This window comes from Polyodon spathula, chromosome 14, assembly GCF_017654505.1.
Source record: "Polyodon spathula isolate WHYD16114869_AA chromosome 14, ASM1765450v1, whole genome shotgun sequence".
Classification (NCBI taxonomy): Eukaryota; Metazoa; Chordata; class Actinopteri; order Acipenseriformes; family Polyodontidae; genus Polyodon; species Polyodon spathula.
The window spans coordinates 16,018,507-16,037,924 of NC_054547.1; the positions used below are offsets into that span (position 1 = coordinate 16,018,507).

Here is a 19,418-nt window from a genome sequence, read left to right on the forward strand (position 1 = left end):
CTGCAGCAGCCCGTGGGTATCCCCACCCTGCCCCAGTTCCCAGGCCGGGAGCTTCCGCCAACACCCCCCGACCAAATCCTGGACTACCCCTTCCCCCCAGTCCCTTCTCCCTTTCCGGGGCCAGTTGAGGGGACCATCCAGTAACCGCACTCCTCCCAGGCAGTTTCGCAGGCATTGACTCCGCTGCCTGGTACTGCTCAGCAAGTTCGACCGCCCGGTCCAGTGTGTCTGGTGCCTGCCGCTGGACCCACAGCCAAGGTCCCGGGGCTAGACACTCCAGGAAGCGCTCCACCACGATCATCTCCACCACCCTGGCTTTGGTGTTCAGATCCGGGTTCAACCAACCAAGGGCGTAATCCTTCAGACAGTGGGCGATGGCTCGTGGGTGCTCCCCTGCCGCAAAATGCTCCTCTTGGAATGTCTTCCGATACCCCTCCGGTGTGGCCCCCACGCGATTAAGAATGACGGTTTTCAACATGGGGTAACCCATCATCCGATCCTGGGACAGCGTTCTTGCCGCTGCTTGCGCCTCCCCCGTGAGCTGAGGAAGCAGGTAACTAGCCCACTGGGCTGGATCCCACCCGGCCAAGGTCGCCATTGCCTCAAACACCTCTAAATAGGCATTGGGTCGATCCTCGGCCGTCATTTTTGTGGGCCGTTGTAACTGGGGGTCTGGAGCTGCGGATCTAACCGCCCCCTGCACTGCTGCGGTGAGCGCCTGGCGCAGGAGGTCCATCATCGCAGCAAACTGTGTAGCATCCATGGCTCGTCTGCTCCTTCTGTGGATGTACTGCTTGGGGCAATGCCAGTGAATCCCACCGCTAACACCACGTGTGGAAGGGGTGTGGGTAATTCACTGACCAGGAGACAGACAGGTGTAATTGAAAACACCACACAGATGGCCAGTTTTATTTCAGGGGCGCATTGGGTTTCTTTAGCCCGCAGAGGGTGCTGTTAGTCCTTGGTCTGCTTACCAACTATGGTAAACAGAACCACGGGAATACCAAGCAATGGTAAACAGTCCAGGCGCACACGCAGGTGCTTTAAAACAATACTGCAAAAATCGAAGGCACAAAGAAACAGGGAAAATAAAACAGTAACAAAACTACAAAGAGAAGGTGTTGCATTTTGCAGCAATATCCCGGTCGCCGCTGCCCATGCGACCCGGATCACCATCCTACACTGCCGGCCACCTAGCCTGCTCAGCTATACTTATTCAGGGATCTGCCCAAGGGTTCCCCCCTCCGTCACTGTCATGCTCTGAACCTCCGTTCCGTTTGGTCGTGGACCAGCGTTTCCGCGCACTCTGCGCGTTTAAAAGGGCAGACCTGAGGAAACAACAGAGCGTTAATTTATAGGGCTAACAATCTCCCAAGACGCGCCTCTCAGCCATTCAGAGAGGGGGAAAGTCCACACACCCACTTTCCCACCTCCCCGTGTCACTGCCATGACTCACAAACGGTTGTTGGACGACTGCCACCCTCTTCCTGCAGCTCTGTGAACGCGCCAGCAGAGTCAGCACAGATCTCTCCCTGTTAAAGATCCACTGTTTTTTTTTTTTTTTTTTTTTTTATTTGGTTATGTGACTTTTTAGTTGGTCAGAAATAAATACACTGCAGCACTGTCAATGTGGCTAAAGAAGTGTGTTCTGAAAGAAGCTCCAAAAGATAAAAGCAGAAAAAAAAACATCAGTCTCAGATAGACAAGACCTTATTCCTTACACATGTAGTGATTAGAACAGCAGTTACCATGGTATTACATGGTTATATACACCCCATAATCTAAAGTCTACATAATCTGCTTTTGCCAACATTGATTTGAGATTTCTCTTGCAAATGTGCTTAATCTTTATGTGGCCAAATACTATATAAGATAATTGATGGCCAAAAACAAGTACTATGTAAAATAATAGATGACCAAAAATATGCACAACAAGACATGTGTATCCATTTTGGAGTGCTGAAGCTTCATTTAGTAAACTGTAATTAATCGTTTAATTATGCATATTAAAGAAACAGATTACACAGACCTTCTCCATTTTCACCTGATGAAGAGACCTAACATACGGTCACATTTGTGGCCATTTGTAAAAAAATATATCTTGTTTATCTCTGGTAGAGTGGAATAACATGACAAGCCCAAGGTAAATGAGGAGAAATTCTGACTAAATTTAATCTAATAATATCTGTTGTAATTACAATGTTCATGTGACAGAACATATCTGTCAGATAGAAAAAAAGACTATGCCAAACTTCTACTTATGTGTTTTTTTTTTTTAAATCTGTTGTTTCTGTCCCTTATTGTCTGTAGATTGGAAGCTGTAAAAATGTGACTGTCATGTCTCTGCGCTCCAATAAACTTGAGTTTCTGCCTGAGGAGATTGGACAGATGCAGAAGTTGAGGGTTTTAAATTTGAGCGACAACAGGTATTTTCTACTGTTTTAAAATGCTTTCTTAAAAAAAAAAAATTAAAAAAATCCTGAAATGTGTACTGCTGTGTTTCATTAGATTCCACAGTAAAGGGTAGACATTTACTCAAGTGTCTATTTGCACACTTTTTTTTCATAAAGTTAGAAACAAACAACTTAAATTATTACAAATTAAATTATGCAGTTGTTTATTTAAGGTTTTATTTAATCAGTGGGTGTTTTTGTTTCTCCTTTTAGAAAACATCTTTGTACATTTCTACCATGTTTGTTAAGGAACCCCTTACTTGTGTATAGAACTTCAACATATTCCTGTTCTTCAGAAGATCTTCACAAACCTATCTCACGAGGGCCACCCTATTGCTACATGATTGCTTGATATAAACATTCATCCTGAGAGATATGAGGCACAGCAGGATGGAAATGCACACTGATTGTGCCATGTCTTTGATTCTGTTGTTTCTCTCTTTGGTCTGTTTGCTTGTGGTAACTGATAAGTCAGGGGTTTAGATTAGTAGAGCAGAATATTGCATCATTACTAGACTCCCATTGCATACAGAATTGAACCATACCAGGGCTATGTCTTAACTTCTAAATTCTACTGTCCTATAATTACTACATACAATATTCAAAAGCTAGTGAAGTGGATAATGATGTTCTAAATATTGTTCACTTTGAGGCAGGTTTTTGAAATGATTAGCCAAAACTGTTTTCGTTGTAAATATTTGTGCCCTCCAAGGCAAGAAGATGCTTTTCATAAGATAACAGTGCTTGTCAAGACACAGGACTAACTGCAAGCTGAACAATTAGGAGCTCAGATGGGCCTATTGAAGACCACAGCAAAACAGGATCAAACTGCTAGGCAATGGAAGTTGTATTTCTACCCCTAACAGTTTGTAATTGTTTGTTGGTGTTTTTAATGTTTTATTTCTGAGCAACGCACAAAATACCGTAATAAGACCCTTCCCTTTTGAATCATTTGTTTTGAGCCGACTCAGGTCCTCCATTCACCGGGAAAGAGACATGAGTGCTTGGCCAACAGTTTAAACCAGGTTGTGAAGCACACATGCCATTCACAGCTGAATTCAAGGGGCTACGGACATGCTGTGGAGAGAATCTTCTGATGATACCACCTCCCCTTTTTTGTGTTAATTACCCTGTGAAATCCCTCTCCTACTACTTTTGAGCAGGCATGTAACAATGAATTCAGCACCATAATGACTCTGTCTAAATTCTATTGAAAGGCATAATTAAACAAGAGTGATTCAAAAGGGCAATCGATGTTTACACAAGTCCTGGTCACAGCAGTCTTCTCCAACTCCCACACACTGCAGAATAAAATATGTTGCTTTTTTATAGAAATTCCAACAGCAGGCATTCTTATAAATATTTCATATTCTTTTGAAAGAGCCGCTATCTGATGATTACAGCACAGGATCAGCACAGTGATGCTGTAAAGCTGTATTTTTAAAAGGAAGAGGGGCACCAATTAAAGCCGCAAAATCTCTGATTCTCTGTCACTGATTATATGCTACTGTTGAGAAATATTCTTATTGAGAATGGGCTTCCGTTTGTTATTAGAAGAATTAATTAAAGGTTTTAAAACAAGATTAATAATCTATTATAGCCCATTGGTGTAGTCAGCACTCTGGCTTTACTTAACAATGTGTCAAACATCTACATTTAGCCACTATGTATACATTAGAATACACTGTACCACATACCAGCCTTCTGACAGTAGTTATAATAGAACATTGTGTATGCTCTGTCTTTAACGATTCCTATTTTAAAATAAGTGCAAAAGCTAAAAATGTACTGTGGTTTTCTATTGCTGAAAGTATAGAGAAGTGTAGTAAAGCATAGCAAATTCATAATGAGAGCTTAAGGTTTTTCTACAAATAAGTTCTATACCTTCACAGCTGCTTATTCTTTTAGAAAATACATCATAAAATCTGAGAGACTAAACAGACTTAGTTAAATATTTAATCTCTGTGTTTCTGTCCTGTTGAAATATCTTCAATAATAAACAACAGTCATAGGGATATAAATGAATGAGGAAAAGAAGCTTTACCAGACTTTAATTAAGTGCCCCATGCTAGGAAACCCTGATCTGTGCAATGGATGCACTTTCAGAACAAAGTCCTGCTTAGAATTTTTACTACAAACTGTTTCCTAGCAACAGATGATGAAAAAGGTAATCTGGTGAGAACAGTATGATACCAGAAGAAGAAAAAAAAATTCTGGGCTATACTTGACTAACCAAGTGTCATGTTTTGCAGGTTGAGAAACTTGCCGTTCAGTTTTACAAAGCTGAAGGAACTTGCAGCACTTTGGCTTTCAGATAATCAGGTACAGATGATTAGTTTGATTAGTCAAACATTAAAAGAGAGAAGTTACAAATAAGATTTCAGTAGCACCCAATTTGAATTGTGAAAAGTAGGCTACAAACTAGGCCAAACGAAAGCCTAGCTTGTACTGTGAAAAAATGTATATCTTAAACAAAAGTTCAACACTAATTAGTGGTTAAGTACACTGAGCAAAACCAATCAGATACACACATGTGGCTCTATTCAATTATTGGAGACTCCTTATTTGGAAGTTTCATGAATTTCATTGGAATTACACTGTTTAACGACACCACAGCAAAATGTGAAATTGCATGACAACTGTCACCACTGATGTTTAGGCTGCAATTACATTTAGCAATTGATTTGTTGGACTTGAAATTCAAATACAATAAAACAATTTTTTTTTTTTGTATAATAACCTGTGTGTAACTCTTTGTGTTCGGCTTCACTTCTTCTGTAAAATGACTCCAGTAAGCACTGTCAAGAGTGTTCCTCATTCTAAAATCTCCACTGTTCCACATTTTGTTGTAGTCCAAGGCACTTATTCCCCTACAAAGCGAGGCTCATCCAGAAACAAAGCTGAGGGTGCTTACCAACTACATGTTTCCACAGCAACCACGCAACGAAGAAGGTGGGACTGGGTCATATTTGAAAATATCTGTATGAAATGTTACATTTTTGGGTTGTAGTCAAGCAGTATAACCCTGATTAGAGTGCATTACAGTCTGGTAGTTGATAACGTTGAGAAGGCTACCGTAGAGACAAGATCAACTAAAAGGGAATGCCTGATAATCCGTGATTTACTACAATTAGACACTGGTAAACAGTGCCTTTGTTGTTACTGTGAAGATATGATGTCTTTCATGTACAGATTTATGTACCCTTATAATGTTTTGATCTCCTTACATTCCCTTTTTTTAAAAAACCGTGCCGTGCAACTGAGCTTCCTGATTGGCGGATGAAAGTTAGGAAATTTCTAAGTTTGATTATATTATGTATTTATTAGTGCAGGGTTAGGTAACCAAGGCAACCTTAGTTCCTTAGTTCCAATCAGCTGCGTAATTATTTACTTGACCCTGTTTTGTTATCTTTCTCTGTGGAGTATGTAACAGGTATTGCGCTGCGTCAGATGTGAATTCTTAATTGCTCACGCTGAGTTTCAGATTTTTTAGGCTAACGCCCAGTGTTGATTGTGTGCCTGTGGACTCTTGTAGATTACCAGTCAGACAACGACAGTTTCAACCCAACCCTATGGGAGGAGCAGCGACAGCAGCGCATGACTGTGGCCTTTGACTTTGAAGACAAGAAGGAAGAGGAGAACTCTGGGAAAGTTAAGGTTTCTGTCACTGCATTTTCTTACATTTTTTGTTTGTTTCTTTAATAAATAAATAAAAACACACAGACCCACAGAAAGGGGTAACTTTCAGCTTGTGAACCAGGTGTATTGTATTAAATACAATGGCAATGTTTAAATCTAAAAAGAATTGTGCATGAAAATGCAGGCAAGAGCTGTTAAACAAACATTTCGTTTTCTTTAGTTTTCAATTCCACTCATAAAACCTGTTGTGTAAGCCAAGCAAGCATTGAAAGCATTGAACAGAATGCAACTGAATGATTTAAAAACACTGTGACAGATACTGACAAACATATACACACAGAAGCTCCTTGTCATGTGATTAGGAGGGACTCTTACATTGAATGGAACCCTTCAATTGAACTGAACTCTCAATTCAGTAAGTTAATTTAACCTTGGAACCCTGAAGTTGTATTCATTCTATGGTCAAGCAAGACAGACACATTAAAGCAAGAACTTTGCAGGGATGATTCCAGGATAGAATAGTACTTGGATTTTATATATATTCTAGCTTTTGATATTTATTATTCACATGCCTAGTGGAATAAAACCAGACAAATATCATGTTGTTATTCTTTAAGACATCTGATCTTAATTGTTTAATTTCCAAAAAAGATGGGCATTAGTACATTGATTACTGAATGTTACTCTTTGGGGAGTTTCAGTGATATTATCTGAATTGTAAATATACGTATAACCCTATAATCATTTGTATTATCCAATATCAATTCTGTTGCTTTAACTATAAAATCTGTGATCTGATCTATGTTTATACATATTTGAATAGTTTATCCGGACAACTCAGGACAGTACAATAAAAATCCAGCTTTTCCTTCTGTGTTAGGTTGAAATAAACCTGAAGCGCTATCCCACACCCTACCCTGAGGACCTGAAGAACATGGTGAAGTCAGTGCAGAATCTGGTGGGAAAGACTAGCCACGCTCTAACCGGAGATAAGCGCGATTCCAGCACCAACATGGAGCTCCAAGTCAAGGACAAATACGAACACAAGTGGCCCATCTCAACAAAGGAGGTAACAAGCGAGGTAACATCAGAGCTGGGGGGAAAACATTTGATTGAATTCATTTGTGGGCACAGATCAGATCAAAAATCAGAGGCTTAATTATATCCTACTTTACATACAATAGTGTCAAAAGTATTACCACCCTCTTCTGTTTTTTCAATTAAAATGTCTGTAATTCACATTGATAATACTACCTTCTTTTGGAAATATGGGTATGCATGTACTATGTATGGAAATTCATTTGCTCACATTTTTTCATTTACACCAAGAACTGCTGTGTAAAATATCTTAATTTAAAATTATAAAGAGAAATATGTTTTTTTTTTTCCTTTTTTCTTTATTTATTGCTTATAAAAACCTCAGTTAAACAAAAAAAATGTGTTAATGCTGCAGACTGAAACAATGAATAATTTATTTACTTTTTTTAAAATGAGTACATGATTCACTTTGTGTAATTGAAAACTACAAACGTTAGGCGCGTTTACACTGACATTTCTGATCCGGATCAAATGTATCGGTACATTTCAGCACGATCAGTGGTGTTGCTTTTACACAGCCATTTCAGCTTTCACGCAGACTGAGGACGTCGCATGCGCATTTGGAGCGTAAGTCCGAGCTTCACGTTATTACGTTCTCGTCATTCCACTGAAGGACACAACAAAAATTGTGTCGTTGTGATAAAAATTAAAAAAAAAAAAAAAAAAAAAAAAAACAATTAATTTTTTTGAAAACGAAAATGAACAAGCCATTTATTGTTAATTTTATGGGAGATGTATCCTCTGATGCGCTGGAGGGAGTGTTTCAGCAAATATATTATATTTAACAAGATACTCAACTCTGCCTTTAGTTCCATCTCACTGCGCTTAAAGCATTGTGGTACACACAGAGAGCTCGGCAGAATTTTTCAATGTAGAGTCGATGGAGGCGTAAGAAATTTTGCTGGTTTGTGCTGGTTTTCGCCATGTTAAAAATGCATCAAACTTTTTAATTAGATTTCACGTTTGCCCAAGACATTTTGAAGAAAACGGCAACATTAGCAAATTATGACAATACGTAGTTATTATGAAAAATGCTATTTTCTGAGCACTGCCCAGTTCAGTGGCTCATGCGCAGAAACATCGCTATAAAGAAGCGACTACTGCATGCAAGTCCAGATGTGTGTAGGAAAGGCTGGTGAGTTATGTATTCATTATTCTTAATATTGAAATTAAGTTAAAGCCTTGTTTAAAAATCTTTTTTTATCTATATATATTTAAATATAGGTATTACAATTAAACATGAAATTACATACTATATAGTATTTTATGTGTAAAGTGAAGTTAAAGCTATATTTTTTATAACACTTTTGTATTTTAATTGATACATTATCTTATTAAATACGGGTGAGGATAAGAGACAAAGTGTAAAGTCAACAGATCGCAGTTTATACTTACAAAACTTAATTTGCAACAATTACATAACCAGAAACTTACATTTACACATTTGTTCTTGATTTGATTTGATTTTTTAATAATTTAACAGACCGGTAACACCGGTTACATTAGAAATACATAATATTACAACATAAAATATTATCAAGACACAGCAATATAGTACAGCAAACAAACTACCAGTAGCTCCTTGACCAATTTGGTAAAAAAAAAAAAAAAAAAAAAAAAAAAAAAAAAGGTAATGTTCATCCGTATATATGTTATTATTGTTATTATTTCAAAAATAATTAATATACATGTGACATTATATAGCTTTTAAATTTCCCGTTACCCGCTTCGGAAAGCTGCCAATAGATATTATCATCAGACATGTGCGGTCAGCTGAAACTGTATTTACTGCGCATATGCCACTGAACGGGACAGTACTCAGAAAATAGCATTTTTCATAATTACATATTTCTCATTATTTGCTAATGTTGCCGTTTTCTTCAAAAGGCCTTGGGCAAATGTTAAATCTACTTCAAAAGTTTGATGCATTTTTTTAACATGGCGAAAACCAGGAAACCATCAAAATTTCTTACGCCTCCATTGACTTTCCATAGACAAAATTCTGCCAGGCTCTCTGTATATACCACAATGCTTTGCACGCAGCGAGACGGAAGTCTCCATTGAAAATCAGCGGAGTTGAGTATCTTGTTAATAGAATGGGTGCGTTAATGGAGATTATTCTGCGCAGATTCGGTGCAGAATCTGACCAATTTAGCCAATGGGTGCTTCACAGAGATAATTCTAAGAAGATCATTGGCTAAATTAGGCAGAATGATCGCCGTGAACGCCCCCACTGGGTACGTTCATGGAGATCATTCTACTAGAACTGAAGAGCATCTCCTAAACTTGTAGCAAAAGCGCCTTCACAGAGTCTTATTAAAGACACGATATTTGCAATAAGAATCACTCAGAGTCATTGCAAACATCATAAAAGGCGGACGGTAAAAAATTAGTAAATAAGAAAGCTACTTACTCTTCAACAATGTGTCTGTTGGACCGTCCTGATATAAATAGATAATATTTACAGTGATACTAATTAGTAGGCGTCTTTTTAATGCTAGGTTACAGAGCGAGAAACCAAAGACTTCCAGAAGACACAGATGACTGAATCAAGTACCAGCCATAATTCTGCCATGGAAATCCCAAAGCGAAAGGAGAAGGATGAGCTAACTGAGAGCTCAGAGGTAGAGTCTGATGGTATTTACAATGGTTAACACCAGAGAGGGGAGAACACAGCTATAACCCATGTTGGAAAAAACACAATTGCATATGAGTAAATCTATATGCAATAGCCTTAGAAAATATGAAACCCCCTTTTATGAGTACAAAAAAAGGTTTGGGGTGGAGATTACAAGGCACATTACTATTACTGCAAGCTTGATGAAGAAACCCTGTCCAACATTGCAAAGACAATACATGAAGATTATAAAGAAAAAAAAAACACAAACTGAACAATTTCAGACTTGCAATCACATTATTCTGCATTTGCATTTTAGTTGATGTTGACAGGGAATTCTATCAGCATAATATTGTAGGCAGATGACACTGCTGTAATTCTATCAGCATAATATTGTAGGCAGATGACACTGCTGCAGACATGAGCACAAATCTTACCTTATCTTACACTTCTAGCAGTAACAGACTACCTGAAAGTAAATCTAGCAAAGTTGAGAAATTTTGAAATTTAATATAGTTCCAGATATCATTAAAGATGTTTGCTACAATATGTGTTGCTTTCAAAACTGCATGTGAGACCAGCAAATGGAACTGCATGACATGTACGATTTATAGAATTCTTGTATTGGCTATAACCACTGTGATACTGTACCTTTAAGGAAAAGACCACACAACACCAAGCGGGATTTTAAGATACAGTATGCAAACAGTTTTAAAAGAAGTCAGATTAGGGGATAATGGGGGGGTGGGCGCCCGAATGGCTCAGCTGGTAAAGGCATGTGTGGTGTGTGCAAGGTGAGTCATACTGTTAGGGGAGCACAAATCCGTATCCTGGCTGTTTCTCTTTATTGCGCTGCAGCAGACCCTACTGACCAGGCACCCAGTAAGCTCGAGTGGACACCTGCAGGGCTCAAGTTCCTGGGAGAAAAGTGGCTAATGCCTGGTCGTGGGATCAGAGGACGCCCATTGACCTTCAGTTATCTTGAGTTATTTGGGGAATTGCTGTGGTGAGGGAAGACAACTGGACATTATATTATTGGACAATGGTGGGAAAATCAAGGTTAAAACAATCAGCCACTCTGGGGTTTTTTTTTTTGTAAAGGGCTCAGATTGCATGATGATATAAAATGTCAATGCAAACCTATCAAACAAGATGAATTGACTTCCTGCCAGTTACTGTTTGTGATTCTGGGATTGCTAGGAGGATAACCTTTTCGCAATTATACCTGGGTCACCTTCACACTGCCTTCATACTCAAGCCATTTTCAGGGTCGACCCCCATGACAACATTACAAAACACAACCCATCTCACCATGTTCACCACGCTTGTGATGTCATGCTGTATGTGCTCTATCCCATATTTTTTTCTTTTTGCATAGATTGCTTTACATCGAGTCGTCCCCAAGCAGCAACAGCCAGAGACACTCTCCCTTACAGCTTCCTGTTTCTGCCTCATAGTAAGTGGCTGCTTCAAAGCGAGGGGAATGTGAAAACATTTGCGCTCATGTCAAATGCTACTGCTTTAATCACTGGGTGCTTTGGAAAAGCTCCATTTGTCTGAGTTTGAATGATGTAAACAAAAGGGTCTATTTTAAACAGTGCAAAATATTATCTTGCAATAGTGATAACTAAGTACTACATAATAGTAAAAGTGTATTTACTGCCATTAAATACCTCATGTAGCAGTTACCCACAGTGTTGCGTTGACTCTGGCACCTCCACAGGTTATGGAAGGAAAATCATCTGTGTCTGCTTTTCTTAACCACACTATAGTGGCCTTTACTGACCGTTGTACTCCAAGGACATGTAGTCTGTGGACATTCACTGGCAACTGGCTTGGTAGTGGGATCAGAGGATACCCACTGACCTTTAGTTCTCTTGAGCTTGTTGTGGGGAGTTGCTGCAGTGAGGAACATAATTGGGCATTCTAAATTTAAAAAAAGAGCATAGTACTCACTGCCAGCTAGAGGATACCTTCAGAAACAACCTAGCATAACTGAAAATGGGCTTATCATCAGTATAGTAAGCAAAGGGTTTACTTTTTGCCTATGTGAAATTTCACATAGGCCGTTAAGGGGTTAACATGATCCAATGAAAATACAGTCGTGTGAAGTTTAAGGAGTTTAGCTCCGAAGTTGTTAAGATTATAAAATTATAGCCAAAGATTTCTACTCACAAGGAAGGAGGTATTCCGTAGTTTTAGATTGTTACCGATGTGGTATTTCATATTGCAGCTGTTTAAAGTGATAAAAATAGACCCCATAAAGTGTCCTATATCAACAACCCCAACAAGTAAGTATTTCTAACTTCAAGTAGTTCTTTTCGTATTATCACTGCATTCATGGCTGACTGTCCTCATTTTTCTCTGCTTGCCTATCTTGGGATTTCTCATACATGACTGATTAAACAACGCTAGCTTGAAGAAAGAGGCCAGGCCAGACCACTATTCACCTAGCTACTGCATGCCGACGCCAGCTTCTTATTCGGCTGCTGGCTTCGCTCTTGTGATATGCTCTGTATTCTGAGTTGCAGTTTGCTATCAGAGGAAGCAGTGAGGAAGGCTCATCCCATCATCAAAGAAGCTCAACCCTTCAAACACAATCAATCTATTATGAATGTAACAAAATATAGTAAGCAATGAGAAAGTGTTACAGAACAGCCAATGAGTGCGTCTCCTTCAAAAACCATCTACCACTGCTTTATTCAGATTGTATTAATAAAAAACAGCTTTTGAAAAGAAAATCTATATAAAAAAATGATGAGTTAACCAGTAATATGAACTGCATGCTTTTCCAGCCTGTTGAGACCAGGGTCCCTATTTGTCAAAGTGTTGTACTTCAGGTTAACCTTTCTGTGTAAAAGGAAAACACAACAGTAATGTCACAAAAACCTGGCAGGACATGAAAGGCCTTCAGGTAGCATCATGAGATAAATCTAATTTCTTTGGTAACACTGCAAGTACTATTTTCCTTTCAGAAAGATGGTGCAGATTTCTCACTTTGTTAACAGGCTTCTAAGAGTCGATAGCCCCTTGTTATGTTGAACCACAGAATGATAAGTGTGCTTTTGTAAGACATGCTTGTTTTAAAATAACAAACAGCTGCTGTCTGTTTGTGTAGCCTAGTACACTTTATCAGTACTCTCGTTGATTAGACCCCGACTCATATTTTTCAGTCAGCATGAAAGTCTGTAGGGACACGGTAGCATCACAGGGTTGTTCATATTAATTCTTAACCTCCCACACTGAGGTGCGTCTCTGAAACCCACACCACTTATCCCAGAATTATGCTGCTTACTTCCATTCATTCGAAGCGGAATATTTTAGAAAACAGCAGGCATCTAATGAAAATAATAAGAAACAATCAAGCAATTCACAGCTGCAGTCCATGTGTTCCATATACAGTGTACCACCCAGGTGAAAAGTAATAACATGTTACATACACTGCTTTAAAATATCCAGCAATCTGTTTGGATAGTGAGCATTCCAAACTGTTCGGGTAGCACACCTGGATAGTTTGAAACATTTGGCTGTTTTTCTTGTTTCTTGTGTTATGTGTGTTGGGGCCTTGCACCTGAACCTTCTGCCAGAACCAGACACCTAAAAGAGGGATTGTTTACATAAACTATTAGACCAAGAATCTGCATTTTATGCGTCTAGTGGATGTCATATTGGTATATTTTACTAAGCTTATGTAGAGAATTAGTTACACAATTTATTTAATTATAGTCTGTAGTCACCCACCCATGGACATTAAAATGTAAGAAATTAGATATACCATGTTTAAAGTTCATGTAGAACTCAGATTGGCTTGACAATAATCAACATTAACACAACTTGTCAGAAATATAAAACAATATTTTATTTAAGAATAAAAATGGTGCACAACTAATCTAATATTACAGAAAGGAAAGGCGATTGGTTAGAGATATGGATGTATAGTATACAGTTCATTGATTTCATAGTCAAGCGATTACAACGACCATATCATTATTAGCATACATGGTTAATACACTAATATTAAATTGTGGCTGATCGTACAAAGTGTCTACTTTGCATTAGTATTTTCAAAACTCATTTCTCATTGTAATCGATCATGTTGCATATCAAAATGCAAAGAATTAATTCAACTTCCCATTCAGAACAGAATCCAACATTCTAGTACCTAATTTGGCAAATTAGTTTTACCATGTTAATTTAGTTTAGACATGATGTACCAAACTAATAATATGTTATCAACCTCAGTTACTTATATATTCAAAGTAACTCAGAAATGTGGCAATGATGACATTCTCTGCATTTACGAGGCAACTCCTTTGAGTTGCACATTTTTCAACAAACAAAATACATTTCTTACAAACTCTAAAACAGGAAGTTATATTCTATTCCTAGAACAATTCATCGACTAACTTGATAGCATTAGCTACAGTTTATTTCTCATAAAATGTTTAATATTTGATATGTTGAATACTTATTGATTTTCAACAAATAATTCTTTGGTGATGAACACTGCAGCAGCTTCTCTCCCTGGATCTGAAGTTCAACGAAAGAAGATGGTACTTTGCTTAAAGTATGCATTGTATTGCATCAGCTTGCAATAAACAAATGCTTATTTTCAAATGGAGGTCAGCTTGTTGGTTTCCAATAGTCTTGCAACATTATCTTCGACTTGATAACTGGAAATAGTTCTGTTGACCAGACGTAAACTCACAGTTCAAAGAATGCATTGCAATTTAACAGTTACGTTGTCTGTAAAAGTATTCTCGTTGCAATTGTTCTGTACGACTAGTACATGACCGATTTCAGTTCAACGCAGGGTCCTTTTTAGCGGTTCAGTTTAAGAGCAGGCCTCTCTGCAAAGCTAATTTCAACATTCTCGGAACATAATTTTAGAGCTTAGATTCTTCAGACTTCAGAGATTCTTAGATTCTCTTCAGACCATAGATTCTCCCATGATTCCAGCACACTTTCCCACTGCTTTTTCCAAGTTTCAGAAACTTCCTTCTTGGCAGTTCAGCTTCCATTTCATTCCTCAGAACCACTTCCCCCTTTCTTTGCCGGTCCCATTCTTTTTGAAGTAAGCGCCGACCCATCTCGATTGAACCGATGAATTCACAGATGACGTTTATTGTCACACAACGTGCCTAAGCATTGGTTAGCTCGTCTTGGAGCCACTCCTTGGTCTTGCCCCTTGCTCATGATTTACAGTTCACTCGAATATCATTTGTCCTGTCAAAGGGGATTGACGGTTCCCCCCCCTCTGCTTTCTTGGGGGGGGATGACTCACCCTTGTGTCTGTGTCTCGTCAGTCTGCCAGAATGGCCTGTGCAAAGATTTCAGTTTGTGGTAACGCAAAGGAATTTTTAGACTGTGCTTCAAAGCTGCATCTAATCTACTTTGAGCTAGAGATGGGGAAAAGAGAAAAAAGATTAACTCGAAACTCTCAAAAAAGTTTAAACAGTGTATATTACATCCAGCAATAACTTGATTTGAGTCTACTGTCCGCTACACTTAGCATCCCAGAACAGGTGGACACACTGATAAAAATCAATTATGGCGATTCCAATGATTTGCTGGGTTTTAGGTGCCAGAACTAATTGCAGATATATTAACCTACTATGTAGTGTTTTACCAGTCCTGCAGTATACTATGGTATTCATATGGGAACATTATACCTTTTGATTATACATACAGGGTCACTATAATTTCAGTGTGTGCCTGGGAAAAGGCTGCATTATGGTGTTTCTTGTGTTGTGGAGGACTGTGCTCATATTAAGCAGAGCAACTTAATATGATTGCCTCAGGGCCTTTATTCTAGAATCATGTTCCCCGTCATTTAATGACTCCACCTGCCAAGATGCTCTACGGTGAAGGTTTTCTTTTCCTACAACAGCAGCTCAAAATGATCAGCTGCCTGTCGTTGTATCATGATAATTGACAGACGGCAGGATAAAGAAGCAAGCGGCAGCAAAGAACTAGATTATTGCATGAATTAGTGGAGGGCAGTGAGCTTCGAGTTGTACATCGATGTGGATTAAGAAAGAGTAAAGCAGCTGTTCGTAAATCCTATTTTAAGGTTACTTTTCAGGCTTTGATACAAGATGGAGAAAAGTGTACTGATAGTTATAAACAGACCTTAGGTAGAACGGAGTCTGTAGTTCACTAGGCAACAGTACTTTATTGTGTAATCACAACCAGTAATGGACATGGATTTGGGTACAATAATGTCTGAGGTATTTAATTTATAATAACCTGTAACACAAATGTATGCTTTTTTCAAGAAATACATAAAATGACATACAGTACCTGCCTAAATGGTGGTGTCAATAACTGGCAGATTCTCAGAATAGTTCTGAGTTAGCTACATTCAGTTTAAACCAATGTTCTCCGTATTTTTTCAATTTTTCTGCAGGATTCCTTAGGAGGCTCCCCAAATGACATTCGAATTTCGGATATGCGACCTACCTTAGTTGAACCTCCTTTGTACAAGCCAAAAGTCGTCTTGATGGGTAAAGAAAAGAAAGGTACTGCCAGGACATTGCAGAAGTTTCAAACAGCAATGTAAGCTAGATGTAATGTGCCATCCAAAAGCAAGGCTTTCTTCTTATAAATATTAATAATTTAAGATAGGAAACATAGAACAGTGATCATTATAGACATTCATTATTAGATCTTTAACACTGCCATCCTTAATTGCTTTCTCTTGTGTATTGTTTTTTTTTTTTTAAGAATCGACAGACGAGTCAGACGCAGATAAAATGCACTGTCCAAATAACAGCGGTTCCTCTGCCACTTACTCAGACTACTCCCCTTCCCAGGGGTCCTCAGGCTCCTCGAACCCCCCGGGGAATGTGGGAGCACTGCAGACCGGTTCCAAGGACGGGGTGGTGCCCACCCATTGGACAAACAGGTATACAGAGCTTTATTTAAATTAAAACAACAGCCACTGCAGTGGCTAGTGATGCTTAAGTATCAACTTCTTCACACTGTTAGCAGTAGTTCTCTCTGATTCCCTTTCCTTTACAGCGTTTTCACTATTAGCATACCTTTTACTATACTAAACCCTGTTAACCTTCATCTTGAACACATGACTTATCTGTAATATTGCAACCTCCTCTGTTAAAAGGCTTTGCAATAGCAACTAGCTTGCATCTTTGCTTATCAGTCATGGATTCCACCACACTTCTAGGCAGTTTCTCCTGGTGGTTGATATTACAGTGCATACCTAAAGTGCCTGTAAAACAAAAAAGCCTGGTCTTCTCATATGTAATCCAATCCGCTTTTGCCAAACTTTCTTGAAGTGTGGTCATGGAAGCTATCCCATAATGATTCTTGAACTTGTTGAATCTGTTTACCAAAGTTAAAAATGTTCACCTGTAGTGTATTAGTGAATTAAATCCCTCCATATAACAACCACTTCCAGTTTCAGCCTCATATATTGGAAATAAAGTCAAGGCATTGAGTTTTTTTTACTGCTCAAGGCTCAGTGGCCTGTCCAGGTTTAACTTACCTGAAGCAGGAGGCTGTTAGGGCTCATTCCTCCTGTCTAGCCTTACAGAGATCAAGAAGCTTGCTGCGTCCTATCACCCTGTCTTCGAAGCCTATCCCTTTAAGTGTTGGGATTAGTCTGGATCTGGTCTAGGACATAGCTGGTAATGTGCTAAATATCTTGTCAGGCTACACATTGGGATGACAATAGGAAAGATCAAATTGAAGCATGGTTTAAAAATTATGATAAGACTCAATCGTTAAAAACTAATTATTTAGAGGCACAGTAGTTCCTCGTAGTTAGAAAAAAACTTGTTTGAAACTACCGCGAGTCTCTATACAGCGCTATGAGTTTTGCTGTTTTCACCATGTTGCAGCGGTAAAACTAAATCACTTAGAATTACCATCTGTACCAGTACCAAAAGTGTGAAACTTTCTTACATCAAATGTGAAAAAAAACAAACGTAAATACCTCATTTACACAATGAGATATAAGTCGTCAAACTAAGGTGAAATTGTTATTCTCCTACTTCCTCTTCCGTTTACTTTTTAAAGAGTGTGTAGCGACTATTCAAACAGAAAAGCTAAATAACTGGACATCTACCAATCATGTGATTCCACATGTTGGTCAGCGTCAAAATAAACCAGGGAACGCAAGCAGTTTGATACCCACACCATTTATATTAAACAATGTATTTATGTTTTAAAACAGCACATATCGCAAAAAAAAAAAAATAAATAAAACAAATAATAATTACCGTGGTTTGAACTTGCAACATGACGTCCTTGAAGAGCACACGGCCTTAGCCCGCTGTGTCACCAGGCAGTTGTTGAAATGTGCAATTTTTTTAAGCTTACATCCATGCCTGATCAGCTTTGGATGAAAACCTGAAGTTTCTGCTCGATTGTAGAAATGCTTTATTTCCTGTTTGAAAATATCTGGCTTCCTGTTTGGTAGATTGTAGTTCTTTGTTTAATCAAAAATAAAGGGATAATTTATTTGATAGAAATAAATAAATGATTTAAACAAATGCATAGAGGAATGCATACATTTATAAATAAATAAATGTAGAAATGAATACATGTTTATATTGTGAGGGGCACAGCTGGACTGACTCGCTGTTGCCACCTGTTGGCGAATGGAGTGCCGTACTCAGAGATTTTCTACACTTAGGTTAATGTGTAGCAGAGGATGCTGGGAGTGAGACATATGGTAGGGGAAGCTGAATTATTATTGTTGTGTTTCGTTATTAGTTATTGTAAAGTTCCAATATTCTTAAATGCATTACGCTGTAATTATTACCCTTTCAGTATTATTTGTGTAATATGTGGATGTCATCTTGAGAGGAGGAGTAGTGCTCTGGGGTGGGGAAAGGCTGTGTGTGTGTGTGGTGTGTGTGTGTGTGTGTGTGTGTGTGTGTGTGTGTGTGTGTGTGTGTGTGTGTGTGTGTGTGTGTGTGTGTGTGTGTGTGTGTGTGTGTGTGTGTGTGTGTGTGTGTGTGTGTGTGTGTGTGTGTGTGTGTGTGTGTGTGTGTGTGTGTGTGGTGTGTGTGATGGTTGCTGTTAGCTGCCTAATAAACTGCATTAAACCCAAGATCCTTTGTGTGTGTCTCCAATAATTATCGTGCTTGCTACAGTAGTATAAATAAATTAATAAATAGCAAGCTAGAAAAATACATGTCATATTAATTGATTCAGCTGATGCGTTTACCACAGCAATTGCCATTTATATATCTATATAAAAAGTACAAGTTTCATGTAATATATATATATATATATATATATATATATATATATATATATATATATTATATATATATATATATATATAGTTCCTCATAAGAGTTAGAAAAACTTGTCGGAAACTGCCAAGATTTAGTTATACAACGCGTACTTGGATGGGATATACCAGGTACTTTAAACTTTTACTCAGTTTTACTCAGTGGTGTAATCGAGGGTAAACGGTGTTTACCCACTTTGAATTTAGGCACTGTATCATTTACCCAGTTCTCGTATAAGGGATACAGCATTTACTCACTTCTACTCTCCTGTGATGTGCAAATCCTGTGTTAAAGATAATGTATTGTAACGGCATTCAGAGAATGTGAGCGGAGCAAAGCGGTGAC

The 19,418-nt window shown here is 38.4% G+C and overlaps 1 protein-coding gene and 1 long non-coding RNA gene across 11 annotated transcripts in view; one reads left to right on the forward strand and one right to left on the reverse strand.

The window, feature by feature from the left end:
- LOC121327010 (leucine-rich repeat-containing protein 7-like) overlaps window positions 1–19,418 on the forward strand; it is a 185,193-nt gene that overhangs the window by 138,798 nt on the left and 26,977 nt on the right. For 6 of the 10 annotated variants that reach the window (XM_041270756.1, XM_041270759.1, XM_041270762.1 and 3 more), the window contains 9 exons: window positions 2,311–2,426; window positions 4,706–4,775; window positions 5,306–5,405; window positions 5,989–6,110; window positions 6,973–7,173; window positions 9,692–9,814; window positions 11,186–11,263; window positions 16,217–16,328; window positions 16,534–16,714. In XM_041270756.1, coding sequence (XP_041126690.1) covers window positions 2,311–2,426; window positions 4,706–4,775; window positions 5,306–5,405; window positions 5,989–6,110; window positions 6,973–7,173; window positions 9,692–9,814; window positions 11,186–11,263; window positions 16,217–16,328; window positions 16,534–16,714 — 1,103 coding nt within the window. The remainder of the gene's footprint in view (window positions 1–2,310; window positions 2,427–4,705; window positions 4,776–5,305; window positions 5,406–5,988; window positions 6,111–6,972; window positions 7,174–9,691; window positions 9,815–11,185; window positions 11,264–16,216; window positions 16,329–16,533; window positions 16,715–19,418) is intronic. The other 4 variants (XM_041270753.1, XM_041270761.1, XM_041270757.1 and 1 more) reach the window with 3 other exon arrangements.
- Window positions 14,213–18,286, reverse strand: LOC121327013. Its single transcript, XR_005951522.1, has 3 exons — window positions 18,051–18,286; window positions 17,315–17,481; window positions 14,213–15,206 (listed from the first exon to the last, which is right to left on the reverse strand). It is a non-coding gene; the product is annotated as an uncharacterized LOC121327013 (long non-coding RNA).